The sequence below is a fragment of the Myotis brandtii genome, unplaced genomic scaffold (genome assembly GCF_000412655.1).
Source record: "Myotis brandtii unplaced genomic scaffold, ASM41265v1 scaffold1052, whole genome shotgun sequence".
Lineage (NCBI taxonomy): Eukaryota > Metazoa > Chordata > Mammalia > Chiroptera > Vespertilionidae > Myotis > Myotis brandtii.
In genome coordinates this window covers 19,907-36,403 of record NW_005353545.1, presented here as the reverse complement: position 1 = coordinate 36,403, position 16,497 = coordinate 19,907, and the positions used below count along the sequence as shown (strand labels likewise).

Below are 16,497 nucleotides of genomic sequence, written 5' to 3'. Positions count from 1 at the left end.
TGCGCACACTCCGCTGTATCATGCTGGTTCCATCTCATACAGCAGGGCTGCCCTGTGTATATGTAGCAGTGGGTTGGTCTGTGTGTGTCTCAACGCCTTATTGGATCCATTGGACCTTGTTCACCTGCTGTAGTGCCATCTTGTTTCTTTTTGAGCTAGCTTCAGGAGAAACACTATTGCAGCCGTGCAGATTAATCAGAATCACTGGATAGAACTCACATCTGAGCTATCCAAGTTGGGGGAATGCAAAGAATGCCACACACTTGTTCCTTTAATTTTGATGGGTTCTCCAGTGGTCTCTATGTGGTCTCTCTCTCTTCTGTGTGTGTTTGTTCAGTTGTCTCTCAGGAGAAATTCCTCTAAATATAGGTATGTGTTCAATATGTGGGAGTGGGTGAGCTTTATGTCTTCACATTGTTATGTGTGTTGGACCTACCTTCTTGGTTTTTTTTTTATTTTTTGTATAGCATTATTTCTCCAACATTGTTATGTAGTATATTTCATTTTTCTCAATGTAATTCACAGAACCAGTTTTGAGTAGCCATTTATTGGTCAACGTTTTGTATCTGTTCTTACTTACATAAATAAAAATGTACTTACCATCAGTGTTTACATGTGACATGATTTTTAAATATTCTGAAAAATTCTGATTGCTCTGAGGGCCTATTCTGAGGGATTGTTTTTGTGTGTGTGTGTGTTTAAACTAAATCTATCATGCTGTCCCAAATCTCTAATTTTAAAGCTTTGTGCCAGGGTAATAACCTACCTGTGGTGGGAGAATTACAAGCATTTAAAGTGTGTACCAATATCAACTTGGGATGTTTATAGGAGTTAACAGGTGTAGGTTGTTAGGGGACCAGTTACATTTTTTAAAATAGACGTTTTTATTAATTTTTCTTATAATCTTTGTGAGAACTGGGAGTAATTTATAGCGGAACTCAAGGTAGTAGTAATGACAATAGCTAATATTTATTGCTTGTCACTTGATACTGACTTATTTGCAAGCATTTGTTTTTCATACAGTTCTTGAAACCTAGTGACTTAAAGGCACTTTTGTTTCATTCAGTTTATAGTATAATAATGACCCTTTTTTTCCCCCATTAATTTTCAGGTCATCAAGAAAATAACAACTTCTGCTCTGTTAACATAAATATTGGTCCAGGTGATTGTGAATGGTTTGTCGTTCCTGAAGATTATTGGGGTGTTCTGAATGACTTCTGTGAAAAGTGGGTTTTTGAACTTTTAAAGTAATTTTGAAAAACATCTTTTGTAAAGGACAAAAGCATGATGCTGAATTTCAATTTATAGTTTAGCAGAAATTTAATTTTAAATTATCCTATTTCAAATTTTTTATTTTATATTATTTGGAATAATATATGAAAGGCCATGAAACCAGAAGTAGTAATAGGCATGAATTCAGAAGACAAAGAGTGAATTATTTCTTACGTTAATTTTTAAAATTGTTACCTGAATCCACATTCATTTGGCAAGTGTGCTTTAAGAGAAATTTAGCTTCCTGTAACTGAATTTAAAAATTGTAAGAATTCTAAAATTAAGTGCTCTTTTACTTTGTTAATGTGTATCTTTGTGAATCAGCTAAAATTTTCACTTGTCCAACAGTAAGCAAATCATCTGCTATTTTCAGAGTGGATAATGATACTAGTATAACCATGTAAATTATTGGTATAACCATGTAAGTTTTACATACTTATAATGATAAAAAAATTGGGTGAAATTCTCATAATACACATCAGATTATTTTTAAATCAATATACATTAATTTTTTAACATTTTGGAGGGTTTTATCAATATATTTTATTTAGTAAAAAGTACATCATAGTGGCTAAAAAAATAATATTCATTTACTGGCACTTTTTTTTTTAATTACCACTCAAGGATATGTTTAAAGAGAGGGGAATGTGGGGGGAGAGAGAGAGAAATCCTTGTGAGAGAGAAATGTCGATCAGTTGTCTCCCATATGGGCCCTGACCAGGGTTTAAACCCACTGCTTGGGTGTGTGCCCTGCCCAGGAATCAAATCCACAACCTTTTTTGGTGTATGGTACCACACTCCAATCAGCTGAATTACATGGCCACGGCAAGATAGGATTACTTTTAAAATTTTGTTTTATGTATATGTTTTCCTCATGCTGAGGTGAAATTTAAAAGAATTTTTTAGGAAAATAATCTTTTTTTAAAAAAATATATTTTATTGATTTTTTATAGAGAGGAAGGGAGAGAGATAGATAGAGAGTTAGAAACATTGATCAGCTGCCTCCTGCACATCTCCTACGGGGGATGTGCCCGCAACCCAGGTACATGCCCTTGACTGGAATCGAACCTGGGACCTTTCAGTCCGCAGGCCGACGCTCTATCCACTGAGCCAAACTGGTTTCGGCAGGAAAATAATCTTATATCTGAACTTTATCAGCAAACTAGAAGCTTAAGCAAAGAAAAGAGAATTGAGTCTTCAAATTAAAAAAAAATGTATATTGTAGTATTTGTTATACATTTAGTACACTGGTTCTTACTATATTGGGTGGGAACTATTTTCACACAGACAGGTGAACCAGGTCACAAATAGTTGAAAAAGTCAGGTGATGTCCCAGAAGTTTGAATTCAGAGTAATAAATAAATCAAGTTAGAATGATTCACTTGTCTAAATTGTAAAAATGACACTTTCCATCTCAGCTTTTGCCTGTAATGTTATATTCCATAAAGATAATTGCTTTCAATGTTTATAATTCCTGTTTTAATTTTATGACTCTATGAAACATTTATCTTTCAATTATTGTTCTCAACTTTAGAAGAAAAATGATCAATTGGACTTTGTTGGCTTTCCTTTCTTTAAATGGGAAGTTTTTTCCAACTTTATATTGGTAGTGTTTGGGTAAATAGAACTAGCTTGTACTGTCATTTTTTAAGAGGAAAGATAGAAATAAAGTAAAAACATCTTAAATCTTCAGAAAGGTACAGTTCTATCATGTGAATTTCCTCTCCTTGAGATTAAATAATTTGAAGTACCTAAAGTCTATATCATTAAATTCTTTTTAGAAAAAAATTGTTAATGTCGTTACTTAATCTTGTGATGGAGAGTAGTAAATAATTAAAATTTAAAATAAAGCTTAATAATTTGTTCTGTTTGTGTTGGTGGTGCTGGTAGTGGTGGTATATGTGATAATAGGGACCTTCTAGCAATTCCTGGGAGAAAGTAGAAAATAGAAAAAGTGTGGATCCATTGATGAATTAAGGGAAGGTTCTTGTTATATCTGCCACAGTGATTCTGATTAAGAAGTTTAATTGGCTTTATGTAGTCTTCGCTCTTAATTTCCTTTTCAGGAATTTTAGATAATAAAGAGATTCTTCAGGAAGAAGGGATAAATCAGACTATTCTTTATTGAAAGCAAATTATAAACCAGAATACCTAAGTATAATGTTGGACTGTAATTTTTGGATTTTGAGAAGTGTAAATGTAAGCATATTGTAAAGATCTTTGAATAAATCTCCCTGCTCTTGCCTGCTGTCAATTTTGTTTTAAAGCCCTCACTTTTGAAAAATGTAGCTCTTATTGCAATGCTGTTAAATTTTAATGAAGTATGCCCTGAAAACTTTTTAATATTTTGAAATTATTTCCACATGTTTGATGAAACATTGAAAAATTTATTTCCTTTATTTTTCAGAAATAATTTGAATTTCCTAATGAGTTCTTGGTGGCCCAACCTTGAAGACCTTTATGAAGCAAATGTTCCTGTATATAGGTTTATTCAAAGACCTGGTGATTTGGTCTGGATAAATGCAGGCACTGTGCATTGGGTTCAGGCCATTGGCTGGTGTAACAATATTGCTTGGAATGTTGGTCCACTTACAGGTATTTTAAACAATTCTTTAACAGATTTTACATGTTGACGAGTTTTTTTAACGTAGATACTGTTTTTCTACTAGCAAATAGCTCACTAAAAATTGAAAGGTTGTGTCTGCTAGAAAAAATTGAAGAGTACAGAGAGTAAATTGAAGTTAAGAAATGGATATTCAAGAACAGATGTTCAAAATGTCTATTTTGTTTTTATAAAGGAAGTTATTCTATGGACAAAACTGAAACAGAACTGTTATTTAGAATTTTTATTTCCTCTGGTATACCATATGCGCTGTCTTAAAACATCAAACTGTTAAATATGGATAACTTAAAGAATCTGGCCTTTGGAGCTAAAAAGACCTTAATGATATCTTCTTGGTTCTACTTTTGTTAAACCGTGTAACTTCAGGAAAATGTTTAGAATTTTTCAGGGCCTCATTTATTGTTTTTTTAATCTGCAAAATGAGAATTGTAAAGTCAATAAGGCTTTGAAATAATGAAATGAGATAAAGTATAAAAAGCGTGGCACAGAGGTCAACCTTAGTAAGTGCTCTTTACAGGATAATTTTTTAAAAACTATAATTATCATTTAAAAATCCTCTAATATTTTGAGTTTTCTAGAATCGGTATTGAAGTTATCACCTGAAAGGTGATAAATGATTATCTTTATATCTGTCATTACTTTGGGTTACTTTATAACTTTGAAAAATTCTTTTTCTCCTAGCCTGCCAGTATAAATTGGCAGTAGAACGGTATGAATGGAACAAATTGCAAAGTGTGAAGTCAGTAGTACCCATGGTTCATCTTTCTTGGAATATGGCTCGAAATATCAAAGTCTCAAATCCAAAGCTTTTTGAAATGATTAAGTAAGTGCTTTTCAAAACTGCTATAGGGGTAAGGGGGTGGGTGTACAACTAATCAATTTTTCCCCCACACTGAAAAATGATAAAATAGTTGACAAATGCTAAAATAGTTCTGAAGTTTTGGCCAGAAAATGTAATAAGACAATTCACATGTTAAAGATATTTTCTTCCATAAATGAAAATATTTATGTATAAATTTATTTTCTTTCCAAATAGACTATATTTATTATGGTATAGAGAGGAATTAAGGTATACATGATTCTATACTAAATTCACACATCTATGCTTTCTATTAACCTCTGACCAAACTGATTTCCAATGACCTTGATTTTGTTTTTTGTTTGTTTGTTTGTTAATCCTCACCCAAGGATATCTTTTCCATCACTTTTCAGAGACAGTGGAAGGGACGGGGAGAGGGGAGAGAAAGAGAAACATATATAGGAGAGAAACATTATCGCCTACACTCAGGTGGGGAGCGAATCTGCATCCCAGGAATGCACCCTTAACGTTTGGTGCACAGTTTGCTGTCCTAACCACTGAGCACCATGGGCCAGGGCTGTTTTAATATTTGAAGTTTGCCAACACCAATTGAGAATGAGAATATAATACATATATTTCATAATAAAATTGTCACTTAGAATACTGATTTTACTGAAATGGTAAAAATTTTTGGCTGCTCTAATTAAATAATCCCTTTCTTAGTTTCGTGATGCACTCATTACAAATTTAAAGATTATCAGTTTGAATTATATGTATTGTAGTAGCTTCTCTTTTATTTGCCTAGTTTCTATTCCTTAATTTTTTTTTAAGAATACAGTAGGTCCTTGGGTTACGTCAGAGATCTGTTCCTATGGTGCGTCGTAATTTGATTTTCACCGTAAGTCAGAACCCACCTACATAAGCACCTACATCACTCACATGGAGCACATAACAGCAGTAATGAAGTGAAACAGTACAAAAAAAATTAAAAGAAAGATAACAATTCCTGATTTTTACTTATGGTAAATAAATAATAAAAAAACATAAAGCACATATGTACATATGTCAAAATGATGGAACTTTTTTTTTTTATAAATAAACTAGAGGCCTGGTGCACGAAATTCGTGCACTGGAGGAGGGGGGGGTTCCCTCAGCCCAGCCTACCCCTTCTGTGGGAAGCAACCAGGTGGGCAATCGGGGGATGGCACCAGCTTACATCGCCCCGCTGCTGCTGGTTGCCGCCCTCCCTCTTCCCCCAGCCCACTCCATCGCCATCCCCTCCCTCTGCCTGCTGTCATGCACCTTTGCTGGCCTGGTGACACCTGCTTGCCACTGGCCCCGCCCCCCACTGACTGGTTGTTCCCCTGTTTGGTTGATTGCATATTACACTTTTATTATATTCTCATTCTCAATTGGTGTAGGCAAAATTCAAATATTAAAACAGCCCTGGCCCTTGGTGCTCAGTGGTTAGGACAGCAACCTGTGCACCTGTATTATTATATAGGATTGCTTTAGTTGGAGGGAGGTTTATCCACCAAAATGAGCTCTAGAAGGAGTGGTTTTCAAGGTGTGGCTCTACATTTTAACAGGCAACCCAGATGAGTGTTATGCATTCTATTATTTGAGAGGATCTCTTTTGAAGAGTGACACTTCAGTGAAGAGACATTGGCTCATTAAAATTATGCCTCTGGAATGACCACATTCAGTATCTGATTTTTATTGTTAAAAATTGAGCACCCAGTATCTCTTTATCAATCTATATAGGCTCATAATGTTTCCACATCTTTGAAGTCCCCATACTCACAGAGCATTGAGTAACTTCAATAAGTATTTTTAAGGGATGCAGGAAAGCTAATTTAGGTGATAGGAATGTGTAGATAATATCATAGATTAGGAGAAAAGATGGCACATTAGCCTTACATGGTGGTGGCTGAAGGCAGAAAAACAAACATTGCAGCAAAGAAAGAGCACTAAGTCTGTCTTCCGCCCTAGTTGTTTGGCCATTGCTGAACTAAGCAAGCTTCCTTACACTGTTCCTTTTCCTCGATACCTTCTCTCAGTTATTAGAATCACCCATTCAACCAAATTGCCCAAACTGGAGAATCTGGGCTAATACCATTTGCTTTGTTCTTTCATCCCTGTGTAATCAGCCAAATAGTCCTGTCAGGTTTTCTCATAAATATGTCTCTGATCCACTGCCTCTGTTTAGTCCTAGTCCCCAACATCAGTCTCCCTTTTTCTTGGGCCCAAAAACACGCAGCTGTCTAAACTGATCCTTCCCACAGCCACCAGAATGGTTAACCTAAAATGAAAGCAAGACCCAGATGCTCCTATGCTTGACATTCTTTACTTTTCCTCCTTCTGTGTGGTCTGTCCTCTGCCTACTTCTCAGGCTGCCGCGGACCCAGGCTTGACTGCCGCCATGGGCAGCCGGGACCGGGGCTGTGGAGCCGGCGCGGTGGCTCAGCCAGCCCCAGACCCCCGTGCCCCCCATGCCTCACCTGAGCACACAGCCTCCTTTTGACGGGTCGTGATTGTTTCGGGGTCCCGGCCTAATTTGCATATTACCACTTTTATATATATGAGATGGCAATGTAACCACGAAACGACTTATGTCAAGTCCAACGTAACCCGAGGACTGCCTATAGTTTATTTTTGGCCCTAGCTGGTTTGGCTCAGTGGATAGAGCATTGACTGAAGGGTCCCAGGCTGTATTCTGGTCAAGGGCTCATGCCCTGGTTGTGGGCTCGATCCCCAGTAGGGGATGTGCAGGAGGCAGCTGATCAATGATTCTTTCTCATCATTGATGTTTTATCTCTCCCTCTCCTTTCCCCTCTGAAATCAATATAAACATTTTTTTAAAAAAGAGAATACTTCCTAAACCAGCAGTCAGAAATCCCTCTCACAATCCTTGACCGTTGGCTCCTAATCACTCACCTACCTGCCTGCCTGGTCACCCCTAACTGCCCCCTCTATCCCCGGCCTGATTGCCCCTCACTTCCTCTACATGCCGGCCTGGTCACACCCAACTGCCCCCCACTGCTGGCCAGGCCGCCCTCTACTGGGGATCAAACCCCCAACCTGGGCATTTGTCCTTGACTAGAATCGAAATGGGGACTCTGCAGTCTACAGGCCAACCAAAACTCTACCCACTGAGCGAAACCAACTGGGCTCACAAACTATTCTTATAGATGAGAATAGATACTCCACTGTATAAAACAGAGACTCTGCCTTTGTGTGATATAAATTCTAGTGAGCCAGATAGACAAACTCCCAGACACATAAGTTACTGTTAAGTAATATGAGTGAAATAAAATAGGACAATACTTATTTTCTGGTTTGAGAGGTAGAGAATGCTGCTTTGTTAATGTGTCTTCTGAGATCATCTTTTCTATGCTTGCATCTAAGTAGTGAAAAGGAGACAACCTTAGAAGACCTGAGAGTAAAAACATTGTAGACCCCCAAAATAAGTGAAAGGCTTTGGTGTATTTATAGGACAGAATGACCAATGTGACTGTAGCAGAATGACAGAAGGGAATAAACAGATGGGGTGATTTCACATAAATGTTTGGGTACCAAATTATAGATGGATTTATAGGCAATGGTAAGAACTTTGGATACTAATTCTGATTATTATAGACTTATTAAAGGATTTAAAGAAGGAAAGGGCTAGATTCTTTTTTATATTTTAAAAATACAAAGCTATTATTTAATGGCAAATGGATTGCAAGATGCAAGATTGGAACTAGAGAAAATGCAATTGCAACACTCTAGACTAATTTGCATTGAGATTGTAGCAAAGGAAGTAGTAAGAAGGATCACAGTGCAGCCCTGGCCGATATGACTCAGTTGTTTGGAGTGTTGTCCTCTGCACCAAAAGATCACTGTTTCTATCCCCAGTTAAGATGAGTGTGGGAGGCAGGGGAGCCAATCAATGTTTCTCTCTGTTCCTTTCCCTTCCTCACTTTCTAAAAAACAATAAAAATAAATAAATATGGGGGAGGGGTAGACTGGAGGAAGTCAATGCGGGGAAAGAAAGGGGAGATATGTAATACTTTGAACAATAAGAAATTATTTAAAAAAAAAAATTTTTTTTTAAATAAAAGGTAAAAATTCTTTTTTAAAAAAGAAAGGTTCATAGAGCAGACTGATGTGAAGTTTAAGCCTTAGGACTTATTCACAGATTGGATAGTGAGATAAGGAAAAATCAATCAAGAAAAGATGGTTATAATGTCTTGTTTTTACTTTTTTTGGTCAATTTAAAATATCTTTTAACTTCTGTCATATTTTTCCTCTACACTACCCTCATCCTTAATATCCTTTTAGAACCTCTTTCAGTTTAGAAGGGTCCCTCTCAATATTTGAAACTCAGTATTTGAAACCTGGTGGCTAAGACTTGCCTTCCATGAACTAGAATGTTCCCATTTTTTTCTGTGGTGACAATTTAAATTGCATTGTCTTTGATCTGGCAGTTGTCTTTGTGTTGAATTTGAATATACAAATTTAGCTTGTCTTCTACTTAAAATACTGGAAATATTTCCTTACACATTTTTTTAAAAAACCTGAATCTGTGTATGTATCTGTACATTTCTCCTTGAGTTAATTTGGTTTTTGTATATATATATTTTTTAATTTTTACCTGAGGATAAGTTTTTGTTGACTTTTTTTTAGAGAGATAGAGAGGAAAGGGGAAAGAGAAACGATAATGTGAGTGAGACAGTCAGACTGGTTACTTCCCACACACACCCCAACTGGGGCCAGGGATGAAGACTAAATTAAGGTACGACTGGGAATCAACCCAACCACCAGGAATGGAGCCGGCCCCTATTGGGGCGGGCTGGCTGGACCCCACCAGTGCATGTATTCGTGCACCGGGCCTTTAGTAGAACAATAAAATCAAAATTGATTAAAATTTAAATGTTGACTCAAAACCATAAAACTCCTATAAGAAAACATGGGTGTAAAATCTCAGACATGTCCTTTAGCAATACTTTCTCTGAAATGCCTCATTGGGTGAGGAAAACAAAAGGAAAAATAAATCTAAATAAAAGTTTTTGTACAGCAAAGGGAACAAACAAAATAAAAAGACAACCTACTGCCCTAGCCCTTTTGGCTCAGTGGTTAGAGTGTCGGCCTATGGACTAAAGGATCAAGGGGGAGTACTTCAGTTGCAGGCTCTATCCCCAGTCCCAGTTGGCGTGCAAGCGGGAGGCAACCAGTTAATGTATGTCTCACATCACTGTTTCTCTCTAACTGTTTCTCTTTCTCCCTTCCATTTTCTCTTAAAAAAAAAAAATCAATGGAAAGAAAATATATCCTAGGGTGAGTATTAACAACAGCAACAACAAAAAAGACAACCATGTGAATGGGAGAATATATTTGCTAAAGGTATATCAGATAAGGAGTTAATATCCAAAATTTATATAAAATTTATAAAGATTATGTAAAGTGAAGTGGGTGCGAATAATAGAAAATGAAGAGAAGAAAGTATAGAGAAGATAGTGTCTTTACATTGTTATTCATACTTGCTTTAATAATTTTAATAAAATATATAATTTTAATAAGTTTGTATATCTTAAAATAATTTTATCCAGCTTCAAGACTTGGTTGGAGCTTCTTCCTGTGCACTGAACTGGTTCCAGGTTCAATTCCAGTCGGGGCACATAACCTGGGTTTTAGGTTTGATCTCTGGTTGGCACATATGGGATGCAACTGATCAGTGTTCCTCCCTCACATCTTTCTTTCTGTCTCTCTCTCTCTCTCTCTCTCTCTCTCTCTCTCTCTCTCTCTCTCAATAAGAGCATATTCTCTGGTGAGGATTAGAACTAATAATTTTATCCTAGACATATTTATATGGTTTGGTTTTTTTGAAAAATAGTTAAACTTGACAAGTAAAAATAGCATAGAAATATAAATTAAAAGAAGTTAATTCCTTTATTAGTGATTATATTATGAAGTTTATTTAGTAATCAAATATGTTAGTAACAATACGATGTATCAAAAAGCTCCAAGTTTTTTTTAAAAAGGGCTCCAAGTTATATTGGGTCTGCTTACCTGAGATAATACTGGCCACAAACATTGTCATTTTTGTTAAACCACTTTCATGTTTTTTAGGATAACTTTAGAGCTGGTATATGCCTTATAAATCAGCCTAGTGTAACTGCCTTCAAAGGAGAACTGCATGGGAGATTTATATATTCATGGAAACTTCAGCAGATGATTCTGAGCAATGAGAACAAATTATAGAAAATGAACACTTTGTGAAATTCACTATATTGTTGGCATCAGAATTACTAATGTAAAGAAAGTATAAATTATAGAAAGTTTATGGTAATATAAATGAATTCCATTATACTACCTTCAAATTAAAATTGAACCAATAATCTTTTTCCTTTGGCACTCTACTTAATTTCATGTCCTCAAATAACTTAAATCCATAAATAATTTTCTGGTTTGGTCTCAGAGTGTTATAATTAATTATGTATGTGATATTGTTTGTGAGTGTTCACTGGAAATATGCTTTCTTACCTTACTATAGTAAAAACAGTTTCAACCTGGAATTCAGATTGTATATTTCAAAGATAAAGAGGTTCAACCTTAGAATAAATAGTTCTTTCAGTTGTCCAGATCAGAGCAAAAATTGAGCAAAGCTTTAAATAAGTGTCAAGGTTTTTTAGACTAAGATTATTATATTTTTATATTCAAATATCAATTTTCAACTTAGTCCTTTAATATTATCATTATTAGACTGTTATATATCAAAAATTGAGAAGGAAATTTTGATATCAATATACCATAGAACCAAGATTCTAAAAATTATTTCTTGTTGGTACATCATGTATGCTAAGAATCTTCAGCACTCACTTGTCATGAAAATTTTTCTCCACAATAGGTATTGTCTTCTTAAAGTACTAAAGCAATGTCAGACATTGAGGGAAGCTCTTATTACAGCAGGAAAAGAGGTTATATGGCATGGGAGGACAAATGATGAGCCAGCCCATTACTGTAGCATTTGTGAGGTAAACATTCTTATTGACAGTTGTTTTATTGTGAATTCACTAGTTGGTTTTTATAAAATTATAAATTTACCTATACTTTTATGTAATGCATTTTTTTTTTGAAATTGACTACTATAGCAATTATATTAATTTTTTATTTGATTGTATAATCACTTCATTATGTATTAACTTAGCAGTATCTCCTACAGAAGCATTCATGTAGTAGTACTTCCTTGCTAGGTGATAATCATCTCTGATTTTCAACTAAGAATAATCCTATATAATAAAAGGCTAATATGCAAATTTTCCCCTTCACCAGGAGTTCAGGGGGCAGGGCCGGCTGGCCAATCACCCATGGCTCCTCCCCCTGGCCAGACCCCACCTGTGCACAAATTTGTGCATCGGGCCTCTAGTCCATAATAAGTATACCAGTGCCAACAAATTAGATCTGTTTCACTATAAATTCAAACAAATCAGCATTAAATTATTTATATATGTTGATATTTCTCTTGTGGCAATGGCTTGCAAGAAGTACAGTAATAAAGATGTGGTACCTCCCATGGAGGAGCTTACATTTTATTTGGAGAAGACATATTATAAACAACTAATTGTAATGCCCATAAGACTCTTGATAGAAAACTGTCATAGAAAATTTGAGGAGAAAATCTTTTTCTAATATTGGCATAAGATGCCTGTGGATTTGTTAACATTTGAGTTTCTCCTTGAAGAATGAGTTTATTTTAACAGGCATTAAGTAGCTAGAATTGGAGGTTTATACATCATTAGGCTTTAGGAACAGAATAGTGATGGGGAAATTAATAGTGCATGTAATAAAGTCTGATACTGCAATGTGCCTAGAAAATTGTACTGCAAGGTTTTAGAAGAAGTCTTTAAGTGGAGGCTGTATGTAGCCAACAAAAGCATCTTAAATTCAGTTTAAGGAATTTGGTTTTTATCTCAGGATATTGATGCCATTAGCATTTTTTTACCAAAGCACTAAGTCAAAATATGTTTGAGGGAGTGGTGATTCATGATTGGAAAGGATGGAGGTGGAAAGAAAGCTCATTTTGGAGGCTATTGAAGTAGTCTTATATTCCTTACACTACATAATGTTAGGAATATAAAAGAAAAGAACTTTATAAGTGTTTAGAAAGTAAAATCCACAGGTTTTTGATGAGATAGTGAAGTTGAAAAATCCATACTTACCAAGTTGAAAAATCAGAAAACTTTCAACTGGGTCACTAAGCTATTTTACTTCCTATGAATAAGAAACCTTATGAACTCTGGAATTTTAGCAGAGCTATTCAAGGATGATTTAAGATAATGAATTTTTATTACTGACAAAATCAAGCAGAAGTCTGAGAACCACTTGACTAGAAAATCAGTTTTACACTAAACTTTTAAATTGTATATTTCTGAGATAAATTCATGAAATCCATTGGTTTTACTTAATTTATATCCTTACCAACATGTATTAAAAGATTAAACAGATTATGTTTAGGTGTTATACTTCAGGTAAATATGTATCTTTTTGGTATTTTAAAATAAATGATATACAGTATCAACCATAATTTAGGCTGAGCCTTTGCAACTCATTCTTTTTGTATGAGATTCTTTAATGTTTTTCATATGTTAATGCTCATAATAGCCTCTGTACTATTTTCTTTAGTATGAGTCTTAGAACTGAACACTTGCTTATATTCATTCAAGTGGTTTTCTTTTCTTGTTTTTGTTTGTTTTGTTTTGTTTTTAAGCACAATGATAGGCACTAGAGAGGGCCAAAAATGAATAATTTATAGTCGCTACCTTTGTGGAGCTTAGTATGGGAGGGAGACATATCCAAACACTGTGAATACTATTATAGAGAAGTTAAAAGAAAAAATAATGACTTGATTATTTGTGTATTATATTTTGAGGAAAATAAAAATAGACTGACTTTTATCAAACTTAAAATTAATCTGGAATTAAACTAGTAGATGTAATGAGTATTTAATTCCCTTAGGTTAGTATTTAAATATGTAACATTAACCTTCATTTTGCATGTGCTACAAAATAAACCTGGTGTTAAAACAAACAACCATGGGTTTTTAAGTAATTGCATTCAGTGAAAAATCACTATTCAGAGTTTTACATAAAGTAGAATTTCATAGTTACATAAAAGTGGTGCAATAAATTTAATAATCTCTATTCATTGTTTTTTTTTTCTCTTGTATAAAATAGGTGGAAGTTTTTGATCTGCTTTTTGTTACTAATGAAAGCAATTCTCAAAAGACCTACATAGTACATTGCCAGGACTGTGCACGAAAAACAAGCAGAAACCTGGACAATTTTGTGGTGCTAGAACAGTACAAGATGGAGGACCTGATGCAAGTCTATGACCAATTTACATTAGTAAGTGAAATCAACATGTGAGTACATAGCTAGGTTGTGAGCAGCAGTGACGGTAATTAGGAAGATATTTAAGTTTTCCCATTTCATAAAGAGAAAATATTTCTATGTTCTCAAACTTATAAGCAGTTTATATGTAATAAATTGATATGTATTACTATTTCTTCTTAGGCCTAAATAATATGAAAAAAATAAACTTTAAATTTGTGTATACTTTTTTTTAACAATTTTTTTTTAACTTCAGAGATAGAAACATCAATAATGAGAGAGAATTATCAATAGGCTGCCTCCTGTGTCATGACCAGGAATAAAATTATGACATCTTGGCTCAAGCACTGAGCCAAATTGGCTGAGCATTTTTTCCTACTTTTAAATTAATATCATCGTCTTTATGCTCTTTGATTTAAATAATTAAACCAAAATAGATAACTGTAGGAATGATCCAAAAAGAAATCAGTATTTTTAAAAATATATTTGTGCTTTCAGCATTAATTGTATTTAGTTAAAACTTAGTCTTTGCTGTTAAGTAGTAATCTTATAGGAATGTTTGATGATGGCTCATGTCTAGGTATGATATATAAGATGCATTAAATTTAACTATATTGTGAATTCCACAATTTTTTATTTCAAGGACAAGTTGCTTGGAATAGCATTTAGTACTTCTGGCTTTGAATAATAGCTTTATGAATGCAAACAGTAGTTATTCATGAGTTGTTAATATTGATCCAGTTCCATTGCTTTTGCTTCTAAATTTTGAAATTAAATTTCTGGTATTTTTTACTGGATGGCTCTCAGCATTGCTTCATAAAGAAAAAAATTTATGACATGCATGTCATATATAAGCCAGTTACTTACTAGTGAGATTTTAATTGAATTTTTAAAATTATTTTTCCATAAGACTCTGAGCATCTAAAAAATTTGTGATTTTAATGTTTCATAAGAATTTCTAACAAAGTGATGAAATATAAGAAAATGGGGGGTAGTGATTAAGGAAACTTGGGGAACTAGTCATAATAGACTAGTCATAATAGGAGCACGTCACGTAGCAAGTTCCTGAACTTTGGACATGAGTGTTTGTTTCTAACTCACTTTATAAGTAGGTGGTATATTGTTTATAGCCATGAGCTAGAGAATACTGGTAAGAATTAATATACCAACTAACATACTTTATTTTTAATTTTAGGTTCCTTCAGTATCATCCTCCACTTCTTGATATTGCCCCATGATATTAAATGATGCCTTTTCTGCTCTTCAGGAGAGTTTGCACCAGTGATGTTTCATGAGACTGCTAACTAAAAGCTATTTCTATGCAACCTTCCAAATATAGAGTGTCAATCAACTTGGCATGAGAGCACTGCCTGTACTCTCAGATCCAGTTGTACTTAATAATAGACATGTTTCATGGTATCTGACAAAACTGGCAATTTTCAACACGCTAATGACTTGATACCTTTTTTGTTTCTCTATTTCTGGATTAAGAATTTTTTTTAATTTATATTTTACCCTTTTAAGAATTTTTCTGAGGGGCAAAAACAGTTCTAGGTTGTCATTTGTTTGGTTAAGATACCAAATTTATATCTTTGATCAACTTTTTATTAATGTAAAAAATTAGATGAGAATATTTCTCTACTGCTTGTTTATTGATTGGAGGCCAGTCACCAGGATGATTATACTTTTGGCTCCAAATTACTTTTGTTTAAATTTAATAGCATAATAGGACACAAAGATAATGGCTTGCACAAAGAATAAGAAATAAACTTCAAATTTGTGATTTTTCTTTTTAATTTCATACAGATTCATACTATTTATGAATATATATTTATTGCTTGAAAATACTTGTGAATGGAATGTTGTTGTTTTTTATATTTACCTGCCATTAAATATTAAGGAGTTCTGTCATTTTACACACTACTCCTTTTACATTTTCTATGTATAAATAAAACTATTTAGCATTGTACATAAACGTCTATTAAAATTGTTTAATGTTTAAAGTGTTTTGCACTCTTGAGTTTTAGAAAGTCTTCTGTAAAGATAAAGTTTGTGTTCATTTTCAAATCTGATTACATATATTTTATGTATACATATAAAGACACATGTATAACAAAATATATATTGTATAAACATAAAGCTTTTAAACTTTCACATCTCTGGTAGTTTTTGAGGTGCCTGCTATAAAGTATCACTTACAAAGGTATGTTTATTTTTAAAGTACATCTTTCAGTCTGGTTTAAGTTGCAATTATTGCAGTGATAGCCAGTAAATAATTACTGGCGAAACGTACAGTAGAAAACGTAGTGACTGAGGGAACATTATGTAGATTTCATAAATTTTGTTTATCCTGTGTTTATTATGAAAAAGAAATTTAGAATGATAGCCTTCATTTGAGGGAACAAATGTATTAAGTAATTACTTTGTTT

At 34.1% G+C, this 16,497-nt stretch overlaps 1 protein-coding gene across 3 annotated transcripts in view; it reads left to right on the top strand.

Moving 5' to 3' along the window:
* Positions 1-15,869, top strand: part of LOC102260650 (histone demethylase UTY-like) — a 306,332-nt gene extending 290,463 nt beyond the window's left edge. For 2 of the 3 annotated variants that reach the window (XM_014540262.1, XM_014540267.1), the window contains 6 exons: positions 1,112-1,226; positions 3,680-3,867; positions 4,577-4,718; positions 11,587-11,713; positions 13,913-14,100; positions 15,264-15,869. In XM_014540262.1, coding sequence (XP_014395748.1) covers positions 1,112-1,226; positions 3,680-3,867; positions 4,577-4,718; positions 11,587-11,713; positions 13,913-14,100; positions 15,264-15,306 — 803 coding nt within the window. In that variant the 3' untranslated portion in view covers positions 15,307-15,869. The remainder of the gene's footprint in view (positions 1-1,111; positions 1,227-3,679; positions 3,868-4,576; positions 4,719-11,586; positions 11,714-13,912; positions 14,101-15,263) is intronic. The other variant, XM_014540257.1, reaches the window with a different exon arrangement.
* Positions 15,870-16,497: the final 628 nt, after the last annotated feature.